At 41.5% G+C, this 26601-nt stretch overlaps 1 protein-coding gene across 5 annotated transcripts in view; it reads left to right on the plus strand.

Moving 5' to 3' along the window:
* LOC121812064 (microtubule-actin cross-linking factor 1-like) overlaps positions 1-26601 on the plus strand; it is a 112210-nt gene that overhangs the window by 52222 nt on the left and 33387 nt on the right. Inside the window, exon 1 of one of the 5 annotated variants that reach the window (XM_042213196.1) lies at positions 17152-18267. The exons of the other annotated variants lie outside the window; for them this stretch is intronic. Within the exon in view, the coding sequence (XP_042069130.1) occupies positions 18213-18267 (55 nt within the window). The 5' untranslated portion in view covers positions 17152-18212. Of the gene's footprint in view, positions 1-17151; positions 18268-26601 lie in introns of those variants that run through there. 5 annotated transcript variants of the gene reach the window in all.

Genomic DNA, 26601 nt, shown 5'->3' on the forward strand with positions numbered 1-26601 from the left:
TTTGAAGGATAGCACAGAGGAAATTTAAAGAGAGCTTGATAGATATGAGAGGTGATATAAGAAGGCAGGATGGAGTGGTGGATGAAGAGAAATGAGGATAAGGACAGAGAGGGAGGTGGCTCTGTGGGCTGAACGGATCAGAAGAGGGAGGTAGCGAGCTGGAAGTTGAACAAAGGCCTATTTTTGCACCATCCGTTTTGCAGCCATATGTAGCTCTCCGCTCCAGCAGCCGTCTTTGTTTTTGTCTGAGACTGAAAAGCGTCGCCCATGACTCTGCTGCCTCGCAGCCACGCTGACGCAATGGTTCTGCATTATTACTTTAACACGGCAGTTTTCACAGTCGCATGTTTCAGCTGCTCTTTGTCCTCTGCATAAGAGGTCGATTCACTGTTTGAGGTTAAGTCACATGGTGGAATGTAGTGGTGTGGCTCCAGAGGAGACTTCTTCTCATTTTCATGCAGCTTTCAAATTCCTGTTTGCACTCAAAGCTACTGAATTGCTCTCATGGCTCCCTTTCTGTATGAGCAGATTTTCCTGTATGGCACATACAGTATATTAATAGTGCCCTTGGATATGCCTAAAAGTGCACATTTTGTGCTGCACAGCAAAGAAATAAAAGGAAGCTATCATTTATAGGTGCTCTCTAATGATGTAGACATGCACTTTCTTAAAATTAGGTTTCCAAAAAAAGTTTAATGTCAGTAGAAGAGAAGGAAATGCTGATTTTTGTCTGTCAGGAGTCAAGCTGGATGCTAGACTTTCCTTAAAGGCTTTTACAGACGCACAATCTTCTTGCAAACCAGTGCGATGTGATGTTGTACTGGGGTTTACGTATCGGCTTTTTGCATGACCACATGACACTTCATTCAGACAATCTTCTGCTTCTTTGTTGGAATCCCTGACATTTAATTTATAGGTTTTGCTTATCTCTAATAAGTAGCAGTATGAGAGACAGTATACAAGGGCAGGGATAGCTCAGTAGGTAGAGTGGTGGCCCCATGATCGGAAGGTCGGGGGTTCGATTCCCCTGAACAGCTACCCTGAGGTACCCCTGAGCAAGGTACCGTCCCTACACACTGCTCCCCGGGCGCCCAATGGCTGCCCACTGCTTCACTGAGTGAATGGGTTAAATGCAGAGAGCGATTTTCCCCACGGGGACCAATAAAGTACACTTTCTTCTTTCTTCAAGGAGGTGACATGGCAGGGAAATGTACAGGATAGTTCTGTAAAGGTAAAGATGGCAGTATTCCTGCTCCTGTCACCAAAGAGCCAATCAACAGCTGAACCAGGAAACCTGTGAGCCAATCGTGTTGTTTCATTGCTGCATGTGAACAGCAGAGGTTCATTATAGTTTCAACAGACCTAACCACTCATTAAAGATTAAGTTAGGTGTTCAGTTACACACTGCTGTGGACAGAGCCACACATTTTAAGCCACAGGTCTTTCAGCTGGGCATGTTTGGCGTCCTTTGGCGCACCGTGCTTACTCACTTAATGCAACTCCTTCAGTTTTCTTCCTTTCTGCCTGTTCAGTACTCTTCCAAATTCAATGCTCTGCACTGGATTTCTTTAAAAACAGCTGATGTCTGAATGAGAAGCTTCCTTGTGCTTAAATGAGTGATGAGCAGAAGTCCACTTCTGTATTCTGACAGAAAGCAGAGGAGCTTAAGTGAGAGAGAGGTCTTAACAGGTGTGTCCAGCCTAAATTCTTCCTCACGCCTGGAAACAAACCACGGCAACAGCTGACAAATGCCCAGCCCTTCCCCAAAACGTCCTTCGATGCATCGAGTGGAGACCGATAGAGAGCGAAAGGCACGATGATTGATGTGAGTGATTGATGAAGAGGGTGTGGGGTGAATGTGATATATGTGTGTCATATGTTTTCCCCAGTTGTTACAGTCTCTTGAAGCCCACCTGTCTCTCTTGGCACCCTCGGGCTGCTGGGAGTTTCCCTGCTCCTGCTGTATGAAACATATACTACTGCTCACTGTCAGAGCCCCTCAAACACGTCTTTCACCATCTTTCCACTGATGAGAAATAACAGCTTGTACGTCATGGGGACCTCTTACCCTTGTCCTTTTTTGTCAGATAGATTGTTAAAGTGATAGATGCCCATATTAAACCTCTGAGACTGCTCTTATCACCCAGGTTCAGATATTTTTTTTTCAGATTAAACATGGGTAAATATTTTTTAAAGAAAATTCTGGAGTGGCACAACAGTCAGTATGAGTCAGGGGCAGTTCTTAGATTTACTGTAAATTTAACATAATGCAGAAAACTGAGGCTGGTTCACAAACACAGAAACTGGATCTGAAGTTAAATGCATCCGTTTATATACCGTTTCACTCCCCAGAGTCCCATAAATCTAAGAAACCTGCATATACCTAAACCTGCATATACATAAACCTTTTAATTCTTATCCCTACTTTTATTTTTTCATGTCTATTTAAGTGCTATTTATGACACTATTTAAGTGCTATTTATGACACTATGTTTGCACTGAAGCACCTCAGCAATTTCCTAATGTTGTAAACCTGCTCAACATTTGGCAATAAACCCCTTTCTGATTTCTGATTTCTGATATACCCCCTCATAATGATCTGCTCTCAACCAACAACACCAACTCTCTCATCTGACTGTGATTCACTGAGTTTAAAATAAATGGATCATCTCAGCACACAGCTTGAGCTGTGAACACAGCAGTCCAACCCAACTGGTGTCAAAACATTTCTTTGCAAGGGGCAGCCAATAACTTTTGCCCTAAAGCAGGAGTGGGGGAACTCCAGGCCTCGAGGGCCGGTGTCCTGCAGGTTTTAGATGTGTCCTTGATCCAACACCGCTGATTTAAATGGCTAAATTGCCTCCTCAACATGTCTTGAAGTTCTCCAGAGGCCTGGTAATGAACTAATCATTTGATTCAGGTGTGTTGACCCAGGGTGAGATCTAAAACCTGCAGGACACCGGCCCTCGAGGCCTGGAGTTCCCCACCCTGTCCTAAAGGGAGAGGAGCTGAAACACCAAGCTTCAGTATAAATAAAGATGAATGAATAATAAATTACATTTTATATAAGTCACTCATAGCTACTTGCATATAGATATAAATATGAAATTGAGAATTTTAAGCCCAGTTTTAGCTGAGATGATTCCTTTTAAATCCACTAAAGCTGTCGCTATCACAGGAAGTGATGATTCAGAAATGTTCCTCGTAACTGTTCCCCGATCAGCCGCAAATGCCTCCTATCACATAAAGCTGGTGAGGGTTTGAGACACACCCCTTTCTGGCTGTTGAACTCATCCAAATGCACATAGCTCAGGGATGCCAAGCCAAAGATGGCTTTTTACATACTGAGCTCTTCCTCTTTTTACTAGCCCACATTCTGATGCTGTCAGACTCCTCCTGTGCTATGCTGACATGGCCTCAGCCACAGACCCCCCTCACGCCACAGCTGTTTGTGGTTACAGGGTGTGTCAGGGGTCCGCCGGCTGCATTCAGATCAGTATTTGCATGTTGTGCGTTATGACTGACTGCTGTAACATTACAGGGCGTGGATGCTTACTGATACTGATAATAACATAAGGGACAGCACAGAAGAAACCGTGCTGTTAGATTAGTTTTCTCTATCTGCTTTTGTTTGTCTTGTAAAGCATAAAATCATGAAGTTATTACAGGATGTTATCAGATTTGTGTATCAGCCCAGTCGAATGTTTTTACAGTTAAAATATTTTCATTGTCTTCTACATGCAGCTTTGGTTTAGAGATTAAATAAAAATATGTGTAATTCAATTTGAGGTGGTTATATGAGACTGAATTAGAATAACTTTAAGCTTACGGTATTATTTAGTTATTAAAGGAGTATGTTTAAGTTCAATGTAGCTAGAATAGATTGGAAGAGAATATTCAAGGAGTTCAAAGTAATCACGGGAGTAGAAAAGCAAAATGACTACTCCGCGGGGGATTAAGTGTTAAAGATCAGTGCCTGAGATATTTAAAGTGTAGCTGAAGTGAAGGTCTGAGACGAGCGTGATGTCAAAGGCAAAAGTTGCATTTGTGATTTCAGCCTGTGTAGTTGACAGAGTGCTTGCTCTTTCACACAGCCTGGAAATAGCTGCCTCTTAGGGTGTCAGTTTAGACAGAGGTGACTAATAAAGCAGAGAGGGCAACTTTGAGGTTATTTTTCCTGCAGTTGGCAGTGATGAGATCCCAGCTTCTCTCACCTAATGTGTACTCTACTGATTTATCCCGGTCAGATCAGGAGATTACCGCGAGCAAATACTTTTGAAGTGTTGGTAACTTCATCAACTTGACCTGCAGCTGCGATCTTTAGAGAACCGTTTATGCTTTAGCGGTGTTAATGTTGACCAGATGAAGGCTAATATTAGCTCTCAGATCCAGTTTCCATCTGAATCAAAGATGAAGGTGTAATGAATGAGGCAGATGGAGATGCTCAAAAAGAAAACTGCTGTTAATGAGTAAATAACTCAGACTGTCGTGAAGTTGCAACATTTCTTTACTATGAATAACGTTAAAGCAACAAGTGGATGACCTAATAGATGACTGTGAGTCAGCTGTCATCTTCTCCTCCTTCATGCGTGTTTGTTTTCCTCTCTTTTAAATCTGATCTCTGCGTCCTTTTGCTTCTCTTCTCTTCTTTCTCTCCAGCTGTTCATCCTGGCTTTTTTGCTACTGGTTATTAATTGCACTGTAATGAAATGAGAGGCTTTCAGCTGGCTACTAGCTGGCACTCTGCAGTCTCCGAGTATTCATGTTGCAGAAATCCTCTTTAAGCATGACCAGAGTTAATGGTTTCTCTGGGCACGGATTTACGCTTTTTACAAAGTCATTTTTAGGAAAAAGCGACTGCGTCACCCTCCTCCTCCTCCTCTCTCGTCTCTTTTAGTTCTTTGATGTGAAACAGTTTTTCTTGCCAGATGGACTCACACTGACCCTTTTGTTAATTTTTAATTTTTTGGCATTTTTATAAGTCTGTTGCTAAAATGTGTCACTTTGTTCCTTAACGAGAGGAACACTGTAGGAAACCCTATCTGCAAAAATCCTTTTGGTCCATTTATTTGATCCTCCTAAGCAGCAAGATGGTTAATAATAACACTGTGTACACCCTAAGGACATCCATTATGTTTGACGTTTGCATGAGCTGTAGGTGTGATAGGAAAAATAATCCGGTGTTGGATGGACACGGGTGAGTCACTACCCCAGAGGCTGGACACACCTGCCAATCAAACACCATTAATCACTTTAAAGCCTTGATATCCTCCTCAAGATAACGGGACGTCCTGGTTTTGTCGGATAAAGCATGACTCAATGAACACTGAACTTAAATGATTAAAAATGTAAATTATCGGGAGTTTCAGGTCAGAGTGTATGTGTGGCTTGATCTTGACTTGTAAACACTGGTGTTGGGGTGCTGATATCACAGAGGAGTCACGGGGACAAGAGGAATCAGAGCCGCCAAACTGAAGACAGAGCAGACGATGAGAATTACAAAACACGATGTGAAATAGGAAAAAGATGACCTGAGACCTGAAGAAATTGCCAAAGTGTATAGATTCCCACTATTAAGCACTTAAGACGGGGATTCCCTCATTAGAAGGAAAGAAGCCTTTGAAACACAGCATTTCTTAAGGAGACTTCTTTTTCTCCTAATGAAGCTTCCACTAAAAAAAAGCCTGAAATGTGTTTTCCCCCAAAGCATGGCCTCTCATAACACAACATAAAAGTGCAGAGTGATTCCCCCTGATGCTCATTTTTTGCTGACTGTGTTTCTTTGAAGACTTAAAAACATGAATGTATGAATATTTAATAAAATGTGCTCTCTGTGTGGGAACTCCTGCTGACAGGGGAGTCTACCGAGGCAGCGTCACTGAAGTTTAATCTTTCAGCTTATTGGACTCGTGGACTCCATTCAAATCGCATCTGTCTCTCTCTGACTCTCACAGTCATCCGCTCGCCCACCGCACACTGGCCTTCTGTTATCACTCTGTTAGACGCACACAAACGCACAGTCGGCTGTAAACTACAGCCTCTGCTCATTGTGGTGTGGCCAAAAGCTGATATATGATAGAGGTGAATGCACAGAGTAAGAAATGTACCAAACTAATGTCTCAGCGTTTTAAATTAACTGCCAGTCAATAAGTGAGAGAATGTGAGACTGTAGGGTTATCGTGCATTACAGTCATGTGACACACACAGACCTGCGGTATAGAGATGTGATCCAGTGTGCACATCGACGTAACTTTGTGCTGAACATTTGGGGGGGGGGTCCAAGATCTCTGTCTGAATAAATAAATCTGGGTAAATTCCCAGATGATTAACCATGCAACTATTTGCATGGTTAATCATGCAACCCATGCAGCCACAACCCCCCCCTAACCCCCCTGGAAATTACGCCCCTGAGTGTGCATGAGGTACAACTTTATCTCTGAGTTTTTTAAACAACCGTGTAATTTAATGTGAAGTTGGAGACAAACTGTGGATCTCAGATATTTGTTTGACTATTTATCAGAGCTGAAAATTTTCATATGTCATAATCTAAAGATAAAATCTCTTTTTTTAACTGTGGCCGACTTTGAGCATCAGTATCATGGATTACTTTGTAGCTTCAGTAGTAATAAAATACCTGTGATGTTAAGAATACCCTGGATGTTTGATAATATTTTGATAACACTACAGACCTGCGTGCATTTTGCATAAACCTTTAAAAGTCATAGCTCCACATGGTATGGGTGGCTGGTTAAAAACAAATGATAGCATCTAAATTGTGTCCTTTTTGACACCAGGTTTGTTTTCCAGCTCTGATTGTGTGTCTGCATGTTTTCCTCATATAGTCATTGAGTTTTTCTGCTGTTAATATGTCCAAGTATCAGTTACCCGTGCAAACAATGCGAACTATTGAACATCAGTGTGAATATGATTTATTATTATTGACTAGAGCAGGGCGATATGGCCAAAAATATTTATCACGATATATATTTGAAAATTTGCGATAACGATATAACCGACGATATAATTGATGCGAGACAAAATACAACTCCACAACATTACTAGCGCAAAAAGACAACCTTCCATTTATTTTCACTTAAACAAGAAGCTGGTTTTTATGTACATTAAAGCTTTATAAAAATGTAACAGTGCAAATGCAAATTCCTTGCTGAAAGTTTAACCAAAAGGCATTTCCAGTAGAAATGGGCTGACATATCCTGAGCATAACCATGTATAATATCCACTGAAGTTAAAAAGAGGTGCTTTGCAACATTAAACTGCAGTGTGCAGTACGTATTTTTCGGACCATAAGGTGCACGGGATTATAAGGCACATTAAGCGAAACAAAGCAGTCAGATAAATCAAACTTTATTAAACTCATTCTTCTTGCTTCCTCCACTTCTGTACCATTGATTCATTAATGTTGAATTCTCTGGCAGCTGCTCTATTCCCATGTTGTTGCAGTATATTAATGACTAACCTCGTATTGTGGATGGATTATCTCAGTTGTTCTCCTGACTGAAGTTTGGTCCGTTTACAGCATCCTGCCATGCGATTGCATTTGTCTCTAACCATGAAGAACCTTCACGTTAACTTTTATAAGTGGAAAAGTGTTAGTGTTCGTCCTCCAGCTTCACTGTTTATGTTATGCTAACATAGCTGTGTCGCTAGCGATCACGTAGCACATCATTATATACCAGCTAGCCCAACTTCAGTAACCCTACAAACGTCACTGCTGTTTAGTTTCCTGTCTTCATTTATGTTGGAAGTGATAGCAGAGCTGTACGTTTGATTTTTTTCAGAAATCTCTCAGTCAGAACATGCAATATCATGCTTAGGTAACTAGCGAAACTAGCGAGCTAACTTCCGCTAGCTTCCTGCTAACTTCTAACTCCGTTAAATGTAATAACTTTTGTTTTCATGGATGCCTGGAAGTTAAACTTTATAGTTACACCTGGTAAAGCAGCAATGCTGATCGTTTTATTAAAGATGAAAGAATTTAGACAGTTTTTAACTCTCAGTGATGCTGCAGTGTTGTTTGACCTGAAGCATACGGAGTTTAGGACCCAGATTACTCCCAGATTTAAGAGCATCTTAGTCCGACAAATACGACAATAACACGGCCGCTTGCATGTTCTGCAAAAAAATGTGCTTTGTTGTGTATCTGACGGACAAACACCAAACCAGTTCCACATCACAGAAGTTGCACCATTTTTACAAACCAATTCTGGTTCATCTGTTTCACTCAACAATCGGCCATGTGCGTATGAAAACAAAGGCACTGCGCATGCGCGTTTTACTCCCATTCTATCGCGATATTTCATTTTCCTATCGTTGCCTAACATTATACCGGTATTACCGTGAACGGTATAATATGGCCCAGCCCTATTTACAATTGAGATTTTCTTTCTGTCGCTTTAAGGAGATCACAGCTCAATAATGATACCAACACTGAAGAAAATGATCAGAAAACTACATGACATTTGTCATGGTGGCTTTATGTGTGTGTGTGTGTGTGTGTGTGTGTGTGTGTGTGTGTGTGTGTGTGTGTGTGTTTAATGTTATTGTGGGGCTCTGATTTGTCTCCCTCCAAAGTAAAAGTCTGTTTCTTTGTTTCCTCTGGAGCCTTGGTCTCATCTGTCTCTTTCTGTCACAGAGCAGTATGTCTTGCTTTCTCTCATCTCTCTAACATCATTACTTTCTCCCTGCCATTCCTTTTCCCAGCCACTCAATCTACCCACTCATTCTCTGTCTCTCATGCACATTATTAACTCCATTTCAACTTTTCGCCCCCTTTCTCTTCTCTCTCCAGCCCTCCATTGATATTCAGACCTGTTGTTTTATTTTAGAACCACCTCTTCTTTCATTCCTACCTCTGATCTGCTTGTCTGCACAGCTGCATCACTCAGAGCTTTCATTGCAACGATGCACTATTATTATTATTTGCATTTACAAGAATTCTAAAGTAAGCTGTCAGTTTGTGAAGTAAAGCTCAGCAGCGGCTTGATTACCTTGGTGTAACTGATTGTTCCTGCCTGTTTGTGAGTCAGTGTGCTGCTCTCTATTTTATCTGTTCAGCCGTTGTAGCTTGCCCCATATACTACGTGAAGCGTGGTCTGCTTAAAAAAACAACCACTAAATGATTTTGCAGGAAGCTGAACTGACGTAGCTTTTAACGAGACATCTAATGTATCATGCTTTCTTTGAATCTTCATCTCTAAAGACCATGTTAAAGAGAAATGACAATGAACATAGACTGTCTGTAGCCTGCAGCCCCTGTCATGCTGTACTTGTAATGTAATGGTTTGTCGGTGGGCTTGTTGAGGCCTGTGTGTTTGGGTTCTCATGTGTTTTAGTGCCAGCCCCTCCCTGACAGTCATTGTGTGCACGTCAACATATGCACACTTAATTATTTGTAGATGTGCAAACACTGAAATGCGTTTGTGTGACTCAGGAATTACATGCAGCGTTTTGTGTAGTTTCATAGGTAACATGTACAACAAGAAGTGAACTGTGGATGTTCATTTGTTTATATGCATATGTGCAAAATGCACATATCTACTTCACAGGCTCTACTTGGATAAATTTGAGATTTTGAGTGTTGATTCCTGCTTAAAAATTTAGAAAACATCAGTTTTCAGTGAGAGTAAGAAGGTTTGTTACGCCTGTGGAGGCCAGAGCGTTTTACCTACTTATAGAAACAAAGGCTCTGAGCTTTTTATGGACATTCACAGAGACGTGAGGGGATTTTATGTTGGAGCCATAATCACAGCCCTGCTTTCTTCCTGTGTGACCTCTCCTTTCTATTGTGTCAGCTTATCTCTGTGTTTACCTCCCTCGTGACTGTATGTGTGTCTGCACTCTGTTTGGGACCTCGTCCACTTTATTTTTTATATTTTTTTTCTTTTTTCTGCATTGTTTTTCATTTCTGCCTCCAAGCCTTTTATTCCTTTGTTTGTCATCTGTTTCTCTTAATTTTTTGCCCTTTTTTTCTCTCTCAGACCACCAAATAGGGAGCACAAGTCTGACATAACATGTGTTGCACTGCAGTGGAATAGTGGTGATTTTTGTGTAGCGGACCATGAGATCATGAATATTGCTGACATCCCGGCTCCTCTTTTAGCAGAGTTTCGTAACAGCTTTCTAACAGGACTCGGAGCACATTAACACAGGCAGGATTTCCAGCTACAGGCACATAATAATCCTGAATTATTAGATGAAGTGTCCGTCATGAAAGTGAAAAGAAAAGGTGACTTAATCACAGGTGACTGTGCTTTTCTTTGGACAGAGAGGTTACACATGGTAAAACAAAGGCTGGGAATCACTTTCATCTGGCGTGAGATGACAAATCGGGTGATATGACTTGGAAGTGGATCAAATGAACAACACATACACACAGACACACACACTCAGTGTCAGTGAGAGAGTCGGTTTAGACATGAATGGACAAAAGGTTGCTTTCTAAATTGCCCCCAAATGATTAGAGGAGATTAAGAGAGTAGCATGGGAACCGCGCTGTGTGTAATGATGTTTATTTAATACGGCATGAAAAGAGTACTTAACCAGCAAATATTTCGACATTGAATAACCGTCTTCTCATGAGTCTTTCTGCAGTCTTTTTGCAAAGGAGCTCCCTTTGCCTGTCCTTTACAACTATGTATTTTCACCCTTCTCTAAAACCCCAGTCTCACTCCTGTGTGGGCTGTGGTAACTTTAGGTCAACTCAAGCCATGATGACAGGATCAGTGACTGTTATTACCCAAAACCGATTCAGCCATTTGGAAACACTGGCTATAATTTGATGAATATTTTACTTAAAGGTTCAACAACTTAATGATTTTCAAGTTCCGGTACCGGTGGATACCGGTAGCCAATCCTCTGGCAGCTTCTGGTTGCTAAGGGAAAATGTGTATTCCTCAGCAGGTCTTATAATTTAATTTTTTTTAGTCAGTGGTAGGTTGCCGGGATCTTTTACTTTTTCCAGAGGTTAACTGGTCTGCGTTTCCAATTTGTCACACTTTGCATAGTTTCACAGCTGCTTAGCGAGTAGTTTGCGAGTGTTTCCAGACAAGTTGGTGCCTTTCACACAAAATATGTGCAGCTGTAGCAACCAAAGCAATTGCAAGGAGATTTCTGATGACCTTTTTTTATTCACAGAAACTGGTGGTTGCCAACTGGTCTCTAGGCTTGTGTGACTATCTTAAATAATCTTGGTCTCAGTACCCACCTACATGCTCAAGTAGCCCAGCAGAGGAGTTCTGCCTCACTGAACACCATGTTATTGTTTCATGTAACCTTTAACTTTACTTTGAACCTTACTTTGATTAATCCTGCAGTCATTCATTAATTTATGAGATTATACATGAAATATATGGTCTGGGCTATTTTTTTCCTGTGTAGACGTACAGCAGATACATGTTGTTTTGTAGCTGTTTTCTGTTTCCTGTCAGTGCTCATTATTGTTCTTCCTGCAGTTCACTGGACTATCTCCGTTCAAGCTGACCTACATGTATCTGCAGAAAGCCCCCCCCCCTCCCCATTTGGTTGAGAAGATGAGATATGTAGAAACTAAAAGCTTGGCCAACTCTATAGAAAATTATACATCCTTAGCTTCTGCCTAGTCTATTCTCTTACTCACTCTCGCATTTCTCCCTCAGTGAAGTTGAGTTTGTCCTTTTCTCTCTGGTGACAGAGCTAACCAGCTCTCTCTGCTCTGCGGCTTCCGATGAATGCCTCTTTGTTTCATAACTGCATCTCTGTACACTCTCAGCTATCAGAGGCTGCAGTTGTTTCACCTCCTCACCCTCTGACACATCACTCTGTCCACATCCATCCACTCAACGTGCCACCTTCTCTTATTTTCGCCTTTCCTTCTGCTTAATGACTTGTGGTCCTTTGTGTTTAATGAGGCCGTGCTTGGATTTAGACTCCACTTCCCCCGGAGAGGCAATTTGTGTTGATGCGAGGCACATCAAAAGATGTGAAATACTGATGTCTGTCTTCCTCTTGCATTTTCTCCTGTTTTGGACAAAAAGAGAGTGCAGAAATGTGGAGAGTGTAGAAATATGACAGAAAAGGAAAGAGCCAGAGGATCTGATGGAATCCAGCAATGTCAGCACGATTAAACTAATAACAACCTGACTTCAAGGGGTTTAGGCTTTTCTTCAGTGTGCTGAAGTACAGAAGCAAGAAGACTGTGGTCTTGTTATGAATTTGAATTACATTGTCTTGCATGAAAACGGTTTGAGAAGCAGTATTTATTAATAATATTAGTAAAATTCTAAAATTCCTGAATTTTAGTCTACAAACTACCACAGTGCCAGCGATTCTATCACAGAATCAGCTAGCACCGTTAATATTGTTGCATTGTTGTGGTGCTCTTTTACCTCCTGCACCGCTGTCTCCGTGCTGGCTGTGGCATATTTTTTTTCTGTATTAGCATTTAGATTGCGCGTGCATGCGCCTGCATGCTGATGCTGCCCCATCAGCCAGCTGACAGAGGAGGCTGAACACAGTCTCTGATTAGTGCTGCGCGTGGTTTCACTTTAGCTGCTCAACCAGAAAGCGCTTGGCATTTTAGAGAATCTGTATCACACGCACACGCGCTCAATATCGAAGAAAGCGATACAAGATAACACAAACTCGCAAAAAACAATCAATTTGTGTTTAGATGCCGTGATTTCTTTTGTGTCTCGGCTCTTAGGCGGCCTTAGAGTGGAAGTCTAAAGCACAAAGAGGGTGAATACTAAACAGCATGGACCCATTTTGTGTTTAGAGTACAACTAAAATGTTTATTTCTTCCTCAGTGTTGCTGCAAGCAATGCAGTGGTAAATAAAAACATTTTAACTCTGAACCCACTTCACTCATGCATGGAGTGGTTTAGATGGGGCAACAAGTAATATGAAGATGCTTGAGTTCATATTTATATGAAATATAAATATGAACTCAAGCAGGATATTAATCACTGTTTTCCCACTAATCTGGATATTAGTCCTTCACTTTGCCTGTATTGAAATTTATGTAAACGTTACTGCTGTAACTGTCACAGAATACTCTATCAGCTCAAGTGTTGCTCTTTTCTAGAGCCGTCGACCACATCTGATCTCACAATGTGTGGAATTAGCTTAACATGTCATCACATGGCCAAACATTTGAGTTTCTGCTCACATGATGAAATTGAAGTTTCTGCGATGACGCTGAGAGCTCCAGAAAGTTGGTTAAGCAGACCTGAATTTGAACTCGTAATAGCAGCCGAGTCCTAAATCACTGAGGTGTTGACGGTAACTTAATACTTGCTCTGCATTTGTTTTGATCCTGACTCGTGTTTTATATATTGTACAATCTCGAGACTAACCAATCTGTTCTTGTCCTGTTTTCTCTTCCATGTCGCTGCTGTTCTTCCTGCTGACTTTCTCCAACAAAGGTAAATACATCAGATTCTCGTTTTTAATTTTTTGCTTTGTTTTTTGGCTGAGACCACTGGCTCTGTGGCCAAATGGTGATAAAACCTGTTTCTTTTTTTTTCTTTTGGAACAAAAGCTCCTCAGCTGCTTTTGTTCTCTTCCCAGAGGTTCATCTTTTTATGTGCTGGCTTGAGGTTTTAAGTACATTTCTGTCCTCTTGAGTCTTGGAGAGGACACATTTGATGGGCTGAATTTGATGATTTAACGTGTGCTGTTTGTGTGCACTTGATTCAGTCAGATGTTTCCCAGTATACTTCCACCTTGTTTTGGTTGAGTTGTTAACACCTCTCAACAGGGTTGTAGTGTGCTATGCAGCCCCGGGCCCTTTAATCCAAAGGAACTGGTGGAGAAGGTGGGAAAAAAAGACAGCAGCAGCTAGCCCCTTGTCCTGTTGCCATGGTTCCCAGTCACACCACCTCCTCGCCTGTCCCGGTGTGTGACGGTCTAAGGAGGAGTGTGTGTGAGTCGGTGTTTGTGTGCGTGTCCAGGCCGGCCTTTGATGATGCTGGCTGCTGTTGACGGGGTCATGTGAAAGAGGAGACTCCCAGGCGAGCGTTCAGGATCGCTGAGCAGTTTTCAGCATTTCTGTGTCAGGATTTCTAAACTTAAAAGAGTTGTTGAATAGAGCATGTTGGCTTTGAACCGCACCGCCTCGTGGTCCATGCGTGGTTTTGAGCTGCATGTGCGTGTGTGTTGTGGATGATGTTTTCATATGGCCTCCAGCTTTTGCATACATGAAGTGTTTATAGAAATAGTTTTCATATCTGTTCAAGAAAGAGCAGCAGTGGGAAAACAAACAATACCATGTGAGTTTAAATACACCCAGAAATGCGTATGACCTCTAGTTTCACTAGTGCGTGGAGAAATTCATTCATGGAGAGAAATCTTCAGCTGTCACCTCTGTGCTTCTTGCTGCTTTGTATCTGAGGCCATCTCAAATCCCGCTGAAACACACCCTCCATTTATCTGTTCTGATATTGATCTGTAAATGCAAAACAGAAATGCTATTGGCCGTCCTGACCTCAGCTATTAGAAGCCAGTGAGCTCTTTTTCTTTGTGTGTGTGCGTTTGTGTGTTTACTTGAACTTCTTAGTGTGTGAAAGGTTACGTTTGATGGTACAGTGTTTGTTGTGACTCTAACGGAGCTGGAGAGAGAAGGAGGAAGGTGAATTTAAAACGTGACAAGATCATTTCTAGTAATCTGACTTATGAGAAAGAACGCTCAGATTCCTGTCAGGCTTGACTTTTATAGAGCATTTCAGATCTATTCTAATGTCTTTATTTTGTACATGACCCCAAAGCAGTGAGCTCACACTTCGATGTAACAACAATAGAATTTATAGACAATAGAAAACATGAAACCTGCTTCCATTGCTGATGTAAGGTAAGACTAAACAACTTAACAGCCTCACCCAATGCAAACTTCACTTTGTTTATGCTCTAGAAAATGTAAACAAGAGAAAAGAAACAATAAATATAAATCGTTTAATCAATTTTTAGCTAAACTTTGGAGAGACACGCCTTTTAGAAGTGGGATGTGCATAAAAAATAGAGAACTGGTTAACAGTTGATCAACAAGATCCCTGTCTTTATTAACACCTACCAGGTCATAAAGTGTAAGGAATCACCAGTCAGATCTGTAAAAGTGCTGAAAAGTTTGGCGACTTCATAGATGCACAGCAGACTTTTTATAGAGTTACACGTCCACGTCCAGCTCAGACAGACAGAATTGGCATTTCTGGCTTCTCCCACCTTTAATTCACTAAAGATGGTAAGCCAAGAGAAACACTAAGCACATTTACTTCTTTTTACATGTAGATATGTCCACCAGTAGCATTTCTGATGTTATAAGTAGCTTGTGTTACATCATAGTAAAATGACATTATGTTAATCAGTGGTTCATTGAGTCATTTTTTCATAGCAGACTGCTTCTGCGTAGCGTTAGCGGACTTTGTGGTTCAACAGTTCCTACTGGTTGAACATCATGGATTAGATATTGAATGTTAAGGCCTCTGCAGCTTTGAGCTTGTGAATTTGAGCAGTTGTCGATTTCCTTATCCAGGGCTTCCTGCAGTTATTAGAGCGCTTGTTTAAATACACTAATGTGAAGCGAGGTGTTTAATGGCACTGCCTTTGTTGCTCTGTTTGCACTTCTGGTGTTTATAAGTTCTGACGTGAAGGAAACCATTGAGAGGTGTTTGAAGGCCGGCTGCTAGTTGTCATGACAGTAGACCTCATCGTGCCCACTCCGCCCTGCCTGAGTTTTAGTGCATGTACATGTTATAAACCAGGTAAGTATTTACCATGTGGTGTTTAGCATTTCATGAGGTGGAATAAAAACGACGGGGGAGCACTGAGGGATAAAGATTATTCACATAGAAATATAATATTTGATCAGTCAGTCCTGGGCCATTAAAATATAGTTGTAAACAAAGTTCAATTAATCACATGCGGCGGGGTTTTTGGGGCTTATGATAATTGTTTTTAATGAGCCGTCCTTTGGCTTCTCAAACTGGTGCTGAAAGGATTAATGGAGCTTTTGATTATCATGAAAGTTACAATCATTCCTACTTAATCCCACGTATTTGTGGCTTCAGCTTTGGCCTGATTTTCGTTGTTAATTACCATTAGTCATTAGTTAGTTGTTAGTTAGTTTCTCCAAAGACTTAGAAGACTGGTTGTATCTCATGAAACTGTGACGATAGGCCAAAATATAAATTAAATACAGAATTGTGTGCTTTGATTATACTTAATGGGCCGCAGCTCCCTCCTGTTGGAGCTAAACTGACAGTTTTAGGGTGTTTTTTGAGGTGTTTTATTATGTTTTACACAAAGCCTCAAAGACTTGGTGCAACTAAACTAAAAGAAGTAGGAAAAAAAGGACCAGAAAATATTTACCTTCATTTGTTTGGCTGTTATCCATCCACTCAAGTTAGAAAAAATGACGTCAGGCTAAATCATTTACCTCTAACTCTCACTTGCACCAACAGAGGTGTGTCTGAAGTCAGGAGAAAGATATGTATATGGTCACACAGCAAAATGTGAGATAGGAGCAAAGTGATTGTGGGTTTTTCAGTTTTCTACAGAACGTTTGCAGCATGTCTGTCTGAACCCTCTAATCTCCGCTCGTACACTCATGCCTCCAGTCGAGTGGGTTTAAAAGGTTAAAGAGGTTAAAAAACAGTCCACACGATCAACAACTGTGAGCATAAACCGAGGGTAAAAACTAAACCTGGGCCTACGCCACAGAGGTGGTCTGACTTTGACACACAGGAAGTGATTTTTCAGGTGGAAGGAACTTTGTCAACCACAGCATCCATCCATCTATCCAGTCATTTTCTTCTACTTATCCAGTTTAGGGTCGCAGGTGAGCTAGACCATCTCACAGCTGTCATTGGGTGACGGGTGGAGGAGGTCATGGACAGGTCTTTAAGCTTTTTTTTTTTTTTTTTTTGTGCTATTCAATTCAATACCATTTTATTTATACAGTGCCAAATCACAACAACAGTCGCCTCAAGTTGCTTTGTATTTCAAGGTAGACCCTACAATAATACATACAGAGAAAAACACAACCAACATATGACCCCCTATGAGCAATCACTTTGGCAACAGTGGGAAGGAAAAACTCCCTTTCAACAGGAAGAAACATCCGGCAGAGCCAGGCTCAGGGAGGGGCGGGGCCATCTGCCGCCACTGGTTGGGGTGAGAGAAGGAAGACGGGATAAAAGACATGCTGTGGAAGAGAGACAGAGGTTATTACTATACTATAGTAGTGTATATAACTACATCCAATATACTAATAAGTTTTCACCTGAAACCGCTTTAGACTTGCGATGACTTAATTCTCCAGCCTTGCATCACTGAACAGTGACAGTTGGGCTTTGTGACAGATAATATGAGAGGCTAAATGTCAGCTAAAATATCAGCGCAGGAACACACGCCTGAGAACAGAGAAAGTGACTGAGCGGTGAAATTAGACATAGGGTGAAAAGTGGGCGTGTGAGAGGCTTTTTCATGTCTGCTGCTCTGTTATCGGCTCCAGTTGGTTCACCCGGCACGGCAGTTACTGTACACACACATTGTGAAGCAGAATGAATGACACATGTGGTATTTCTTGAATAAACCTCACGGCCAACATACCATACTGCTGAGTAGGAAAAAAAGAGCACAGCTGAGCAGTGACTAATAAAACCACGCCTCCTTTTTTTAAAATTTTTTTTATTTCCTTCTGTGACACACTCGTATGCACTCACTACAGACGCACATGTCTCTAGCGCTGGCAGTGACATCACCCGCCTTGTGGTCAAAGTCCAGTTCCTCTATCCGGCTTAGAGCTGTTAACACACAGCCACACTCGCAGCTACCCTAACCACGGACGCACACACGCCAGACAGAAGACGTGTAGAAGAAGAAGAAAAGAAGCGAGTGGGAGATGAGGGATTATCTACGTGATTAAGGATGCCTCTCCTTTGACAAACTGGATCCTGCGTGGCGAACAGCTCAGCTAAACTCTCCCCCTTCCTCTTCCTCCTCCTCCTCCTCCTCTTTTACTCATTTACTGTCGCCTTTTCATTCACCTTTTCTCACAAACTGACTTCTGTTAATTTCCTTGAGGTTTCTCGAACCCTTTCCCTCCCTTTTTGCTGCTTGTCACCAGTTTCCTTCACTTCCTTTTCACTTCTTCTAATCATTTCTCGCTTTTATCACTTCTTTACCTCCCTCTCTTTTCACCGCTTTTCTGGGAGGGAGGGATGAGCGCCACGGCTGCTTACAGGCAGTTCCTCCAGGATTTAGAGGAGAAAAGAGGTTGGTACCCCACCCCACCCTCACCTTCTTCCTTGTCACCTGTCCTTTTAAAGCATGTGATAATGATTTAAAAAAAGAGAATGATTATACTTTACGGGGGCTGTCTTAGTGTTATAATGTTTTAATGAGAGCAGTTTCCTATCTCTTATCTTTTTGTGGGATTGGCACATATCAACAGAGTGACATGTTGCACGTGTGGGTCGCTCAACAGGGCTTTGAATCAGCATAAACCAAAACTGTGGGTTGGGCTGCAGGTGTAATACCTGCTCCTCAGGGATCCTTATGCAATCAGAAACTGCACTGTGTTTTTTCAACCTTCGGCCTCACAGTAATGTTGAGATTTTACTTTTGTTCGGAGACTTCATGCTGACTGAACACCCATTTGCTTTAAGGTATTACAGGGGGGAAACAAATCAGTGGTCGCCCAGATCGTGCTGGGTTTAAATCCTTCAGTTTGCTTCAGAGGAGCAGAGATGGAAAAAAAATAAGCCATTGGTCTTTATTTACATTCATTTAAACCGTGCAGCACAACCATCTGCTGGTTTATTTTCTTGGGTCTTTTTGCTTTCATGCATTTATCTGTGCGTGTTTAGTTACTGCGTGGTGTCCAGATAAGCCGTGGGTCAGTGAAGGACAAATGGCTGCTTGCTTTCATATTGGCTAACAGCGCAGGTGTCTGCTATCACCCTGAATGCATTAACAGCACCCTGGGGGTCTCTAAGCTCTTAATTAGCTTCTGTGGCTAATTTTCTGTTGTTGCCAATTGTTTGTTATTATTTCGTTGTTGCGTCAGGACGTCTCTGCTTTTTGTCTTTCGCTGACACTCGAGCTCGGTGGGAGCAAAAGTCAGACGCCGAACGGAAAAGCCGACCGTGGGATGGTTGGAAGTGTCAGGTGACGTGTGGGAGCAGGCAGGGATGCTTCGCTCCAGCAGCTGTTATCACACATAGCACAAAGCAAGCCTCGAGTTTCTGACCTGAGTCAAGTTCCTCTTGAAATATTTATTTTCTTTATACTTTGCATTTGGCTTTTTCATCATAGTTAGATTTTCTTTTACTACACTGGTGGAGATACTCGCGTCAGAGACTCTGGAGCTTAAACCTTTTCAGACTTTGTCTCCACTCGACCAAATACAGACGTCAGCTTTTCAAATCCAAACAATGTCTGAATAGTTTCACAACACCTGTTTTCCAACAACCTCTTCATCCCTATCTACTCTTTGCCCACCTTCTTTTGGCATGCAAATGTGCTTTGTTTAAAGAGGAAAGCGGGCACTCGCTCGTTGGTCTGCGATGAATTGTGGTGCAGTTTTTGCAGAACTAATTAAACCAATCCTGTAGTGGGAACCATGGACTGCTCACCTCCTCGACTGAAACCTTTTCTAAGTCTGACCCCACAGCTTTGTCTTTTTGGCTTTTCCCCGATAGCATTACGGCAGCCATGGCCACACCTGCTGCTCCTTGTGGTTCGGTGATATTAGGCGGCACAGTAGGCAGCCCCTCCCCAACGAAAACAGCTGCTCCGTCTGAGGTCTTACAGCGCTGCATGTCAGACTGGCTTACAATCATTTACAATCTCCTTTAACCCCCTAAATTATAGTTGAGGTTAAACTCCTTAACCACTTTTAAAGCCAGTGGGGAAATGTAACCATCAGGAATGTAATTAATGCATCAAACACTGACAGGCATGAGAACAAACACATAATCATGTGCAAACACATTACGTCACAAGGATGTCGTGGAAGCCAAAAACCAAGTTAATCTATCTCGCCACTAAATTTTGAATGAATACAAAGATATTTGAGATTTTAGTGACTCATAGTTGTCACAAGGATAAACATAAATCTGTCTGAAAGTTGGTGTTACTCTCGAGAATAAAGGTTGGTTTTTTTTCGTTTTTTTTTTTTTTTAGACTTTTCTTTGTGTGACCACTCATCGTGGAGCTGCAGCCTCTTTCTTTTCCCCTTTAACCTCAATGACGGGGCCCGGGACAGTGTTTTCTCTAGTAGTAGTTCTTTGTTTCAGACCATGATTATCTGCCCGTCACCTGTCACAGGAGAGCGCTGGTACAAACATCTCTGTGGCAGGGACGTTTGAGCTGTCTGAGAGTCTGCTCACCATTTGTTTAGGAAGGAGTAGCTGTCACTTTCTGCTCTCGCTCCTTCTGTCTGCTCACTGAGGTTATGTGACATGTGCTCCAGCCTCATGTTGGCCATGTTTATCTGCATGAGCTTCACTTTTTTTTCTGTTTACCTTTGTTTCTGTGTCAGACCAAATTTGTGTCAATGTCCCCAGTGCTGACAGCAAGGTTATGTTTTCAAGTTTATGCACAAAGGTCCAAAGGTCTCTAATATTCCTGATTGTCTTTTAGCTTTTAAAACGCTAATAAAAATCAGTTACTTTGGAACATTTGCAGCCTGCAACATTTGATCAAATTGTCAAAAAGCTTTTTGACTAATGCCAGACTGAAGCTCCTCACATTCACAAATCTGTTGATTTTATAATTATTTTGTAAATTTGTTGCTAAATCACCAGAAAAGCTCAGTCTATTTTTTTCTGCATCATTTAAACTTAGGAGTAGCTTGGACTATAAAACATAAGGAAATGGTAGAAAGAGGATATTACATTTACTAAACAGTACATCAAGTTAACTTAGAAGTCACTTAAATAATTAAGTTTAATAATTTCAGGCTTCCTTGTCATTGTGTAACTTCTTTATTGATTCTTTGACTTTATGAATGGAAAAGTAACGCGAGCGTGTGTGTGTGTGTGTGTGCGTGCGTGTGTGTGTGCATGTGTGTGACACTGAGTCACCCATTATTTTAGTGCATATTTACCCATTATCTGTGTTTCCTATGCGACTCTTGTTCTCCCCTTGCTGCTTTTAGCTGCTATATCTGAGTCACTGTTCCTCTTCATTCATCCGTTAAAACACAAACTCTTTCAGTTATTATGTAATTTTAAAAAAAAAATTGAAATACACTTTAGTTTAATTGTGTCTTATCAAAGAAAAAACACTAAACGTCCTTTTCACCCTTCCCCTTTTCTGTATTCCTCACCTTTCCCCTTTGTTGCTATTTGGAAACAAAAACATGGTCTGATTCGAGATAAATAGAAATGCTTATGCAGTGTTTCCTGTTAGTCAGATAATTTTGTTCAGGCATGTGGTTCACGTGGCTGAAGTGCTGCTGAGAAGGTTAGAGGGCAGTTTAACCACAGGAGGGGTAGCGCAGTAATGCACTTTTTAACACTTTTGACTCACAAGGTTCTGTTTTGAATTTCTAAATACTTAAAGTGTGTCAAATAAAGTAACTATATAGTAGGTACATGCACTCTTTAACTGCCAGTCCATGTTCCAGGGTCAGAGGTCAAATGTCCTCCATATCACTTAGATATCTCAATAGGTTTTAACCTGCTTAGTTGTAGCTACAGTTTGCATAATGGTCAATGCATTGTATATTAGACCAGAGGTCCCCAATCCCTGGGCCACAGACCGGTACCAGTCCGTGAGTCGTTTGGTACTCAGGCACGAGAGTTTTAATCGTTAACTCTGTTTCTCTGGGTCTTTACCCGTGTGTTATGAATAAATTTTCTATATATTTCATGTACTTTATATTTGTTTAGTAGTTGTGTCTTATTTTGAAAGAAATATTTAGGTGTTACCATAGCGACCAGACAGCATTAAGGGGAAGAAAGGAAGATGTTGCTCTGAATGTTGACGGCCCATTTCAGGAGGACGCTGCTAATAAAGTTACACAATTACAGAGTGAATTCGCGTTTATTATTATATTTACAAAACACCACAGTTTTTGTCTTGGTCGTAACATTTTATTTTAGGGGATGTAGACAAAAAAAACAAAAGGCCGGTCCATGAAAATATTATCTGACATTAAACCGGTCGCTGGTGCAAAAAAGGTTGGGGACCGCTGTATTAGACGACACCTCTACGCCACCTTTAAGCTAACACGCCAACAAACAGACGCGGGTACATTTGATGCTAAAGGCTGACAGGTTTAAGAGGAATGAGGTAACCTTACCGAATCTCAGGAACAGATTGCAGAACTGGGCATCAGATGATTTATCTTTCTGTGCATCATCATCATTCTGAATCACCATCAGAGATGCGGAACGATGGACGGGAAGCCTGGACTTTGGAAAGTCACTGGGGGAATGTAACTACAGCAAAGCATGTCTCAAAGTGTTTACTATTGTAACTGGTCAGTAACAATCAGATAGTGAAACAGCACCAACAGTTTTGCTGCTTGTGCACATATCTATATGCAGATACGTGTTTATCGAGATTACAGTGGACCAAACCCTCGGCCAACATCACGTTCACATACAGGTTGTCTTTGTTTCAGCAGCTCACACCCTGTTAAAAAGCAGCATGCTGGCCTGTGTGGCTCAGTTTATAATAATCCAGTCATATGAGTGGTTTTTAACTCTGTTTTAAACTCAACATTAGCTCCATTGTTGTCTCTGCTGTCATGAGTTTTTATCTTTCGCCCTCAGTCATGTGTGGAAACTTAATTTTCCCCCCCCTCCAAAGTAGATTAATTTGGATTAAAGGAATACATTTGTGGATTATAAATACCTTATTTGCTTTTTTCTTTGACTTGATGAAAAAACAAGTTGATGTTTGAAAACCTGTTTTTTCCCCAAAGGGAATCGTCTGATGTGATTACGTGAATGACATCAGATGCCGGTGGAGCGGTGCCATGCTGTGAAAATTACCTTAATGGGAGGGAGATGCTGGGGCATGTGTGTTTTTCAAAGGTGGAGACAAAGGTCAGGGCTGTTCAGACATGAGGTTGAAGAGTGTAAAGTGTTGGGTGTTTGGATCTGTGTTTGGTGGCCTCAAGAAAAGTACAGGGAGTAGATGAAGCTAATATACAACCCTCTCAAGTGTTTGTGTGTCTGAACAGCCCATTTAGCTTAAACCTCTTGTTCACAACATCCATAAAAGTAGCCCAAACCTGCCTGTTGATTATGATTAATCCTCACAAAAAGCTGTACAATCACACAAATCTTACAATGCGAGAAACTGAACCAAAGAAATGTTTTTGTTTAGTAAATAAGTTACACAATTTACTGTCAGGCCTTTAATCAGCTTTGTGAGCTCTAGTTGGATGCGCTCCTACACACACACGGACACACCTCCCTCTCCACCTCCCCTGTGTGTACGTGTGCGTGTAAGCTGCATTTCCTGCGAGGCCGCTGCTGTCGATCTCAGATCAGCTGGATGTTTGAATGGAGACGGGAACGGGCCCGTTTCAGCATCCTCCTCCAAACCGCTGGTTAGTTTGGCTTGGAGTTTTCAAGTTCCATCTCCATTACAGCATTTGTATTTGTAAAGTCCCAAACGCCCCAAATAAAGACAGACAAAACAAACTCTGCTCCAGCAGCTCTGTGGTCTGTGTGGATATTCAGCTGGCTGCGTGGCCTGTCTTTCATCTGGAGGAATTTATGCAGGAAAAACATGAGGTTGACTTTAATGCTGAACTTAATATTATTATTTATTGTTTTTACCCAAGTCTGTGAAGGAAATTGCTGTGCGAGTAAAGCTTCAAAAATACCCTAATATAACTAAAATGATAAAAATATCAGTGAGTCAACGCTAAAATCATTCGGTGAGAAACGACTGCCTTTCTGGGAAGTGTTTGGTTATAATTAGTGGAGCCCTTGCCAAGACTAAGTGTCTTTAATCTTGCCATTTATATAATTTAGTAGATAAATAATTAGGTCCCACATTTGGCACATGCTCAGCTCAGTCTAAAAGATAATTGAATTCACTGACCTTCTCTTTAAGAGATCTCAACCACAAAACCACAGATTTTATTACAGTGAAGAAAAGCTGAAAACATTGTTGCCTGAAGCTGTTTTTGTTTTTTCCCTGAATTCAAATGTCACAGTGCTCACACATGGAAGCTAAAGAAATCAAATCATATGACAATTAATGATTAATTTATACCTGTTTTGAGCAAATGCTTCAGATCAGCGTTGAAAGAACAAACTGTTACTGAGCGAGTCAATAGCTTAGCATTGTTTTGTGTCACGAGCAGACAAAGTCGCCCGACTGAACTTAAAAGCCTGTTGATCGGGTTACATAAACGTCTGGGGGCTGTTTCCATGTTAATACGAGACCGGCTAGACTGCCAGAATTAGCACAGGAAGACTTACTGTAGCAGCCGGGCTTTAAACACAGAACGCACGGGCTTGTGTGAAACGTTCAAACGTGGCAGTAAAGTCATTTCAAGACATGTCAGTAAAGCATTTTTGCAGGTAGCAGGCGTATTACTACACTTTCAGCATGGCGCTGATGTCAGTGGGACCAACCCAGATAAATAAAGGTGGAATTGTTAGAAAAAACTTGCATGATGGAGTCATGTTAAGCAGATTTCAGTAAAAATGGCCAGAGCTGCCATTAAAGTGGTGTCGGACTTACCTGATCGTTATTTAGGATTTTATTTTGGCATTAAAGCATTGTGACAGATTGAACGATTATAAATCAGTGTTGTACAAGAAGCAGTTGATGTATAAATATGTATTTAATCATCCAGGAATATCCATTTAACAGCAGCATATTGTGTCCTTGATGTGTTGTCTTGTCAAACGAAGACCGGACCATAAAATATCTAAATGAATCTGCCTGTAGCCACTGGTGCTAATAATAGCTTTTTATTGAGTTTTTCCTTTTCCTTTTTTATGGCGGCAGAATGAGGAAAGAGAGAAACAACGATGTGTGGTTTATCTGCCTGTGTGTGAAGCAGAGACGGATACGCCAAAGAGATGAGATTACTCAAATCCTCTCAGCTCCAGCCAAATGTTTAAATTGGACCCTAATAAAAGGTTTTTGACCCCAGTCATCACAACTCTGGATGCTTTCAGATCCCGATTATGTAGTTTTGTGCCAAAAATCAAGGTTAAATTGAAAATAAAAATGTATTGTCTGTACAACACAATTTCAGAGTGCTATATGTGAAGGTGCTTTGAGTTAAAGCACAATTAAATGGACACTATGAAAGCAAAGATGTAACAAAAACTCTTATTCACCTAAATGTGCTCGATCAGTTCCTTTTTTTAAAAAAAAAATGTTTGTTATAAATAACGGCACTTTTTGCAGTCCATGAGACGTCTTTAAAATGTCACAGTCAGCTGACGTGTCTCTGCTGGCGTATGACAGAGCATGAATGTACTGTAGTTTTTGGGTGGATAGTGACAGCTCCCAGAATCATCCCAGGAGCTGGTGCAGAGGCTTCAGCAGGGTGAATCCTTATCTGCGTCTCCTATTTTTATTCATTTATTTTTTTCTTTAGTGTTTGATCGTCACCCTGCTGCCCGGTGTCACATTGACACACATACATGTCTCCAGTAGCAGCCACCCAGATGTACTCAGTGTGATAAGCGCTCTTAGCATTTATCAGCATCAACCGAGATGGGTGCGGCTCCACTGTTGCCTCTCGGAGCTTCGGTGTTTGCTTCCAGGCATGTGAACTGGTCCGTTAGTGTAACACCAGCTCCTAACCAGCCTTCCAAGCCCCTGACTGTGGCCGGTGAGGCTGTAGCGCCCTCCATTGGATGGATTTTTTGACCAGTCGTCGAGTTTTTTGGGGTCAGGGGAAACAAAACCTCCAGTCACTTGTTAATCAGACAATTAGCTTCTTTAAAATTTGCTTTGAGAGACGTTGGAATCGTTTTAATGCATCCACACGTGGCCGTTGACCATTTTGTTAACACTTTATCACCACCTCTCTCTGCGCCGTCCTTTTGCAGCCTCGACTTTCTAACCGCAGCCCTCTGCCTGCTCTGACAGGGCTGTAATCACATAGGATAACACACAGTTAGTTCATGTAATTACTGTGTGTGTGAGAGGTGATGTGTGCTGGCTGACACTGTCTGTGTGGGCGAGGCAACAAGGCGGTAAAAAGGGAGAGGAGGAGCAGTGGGAGGAGATGGATGGAGGGAGATAAAGAGAATATTGAGGGAGAGAAGTGTGTTTTTGGAAGAGAAGTGAAAGGTGAAATGCCAAAGAAGCACTACTTGTTTTCCCAGCACTGCAGGGATGCTAGTAGATCTTTTATTAATATTCACCTTTCACGATTGGAGGCTATGTCTGTCTTTTGTACTGTATAAGACTGGCTGCAGGTCTTGGCTTCATATACAGGAGGAAGATGCATGCTGGTTGTGTGTTAAAGGCTTTTGAGTAAGTCAGTAACACAAAGATAAAAGCAGTCTCTTCTCAATTCATTTTCACCTAAATAATGACTATAAAAGCTTGATTAATGTGAGAGAACAATGTTTGGTTCATCAAGCCCCCATCAACACTCCCTACTTC

The sequence above is a fragment of the Haplochromis burtoni genome, unplaced genomic scaffold (genome assembly GCF_018398535.1).
Source record: "Haplochromis burtoni strain Fernald_Lab_line unplaced genomic scaffold, NCSU_Asbu1 Contig_425, whole genome shotgun sequence".
In the NCBI taxonomy this organism is placed as follows: domain Eukaryota; kingdom Metazoa; phylum Chordata; class Actinopteri; order Cichliformes; family Cichlidae; genus Haplochromis; species Haplochromis burtoni.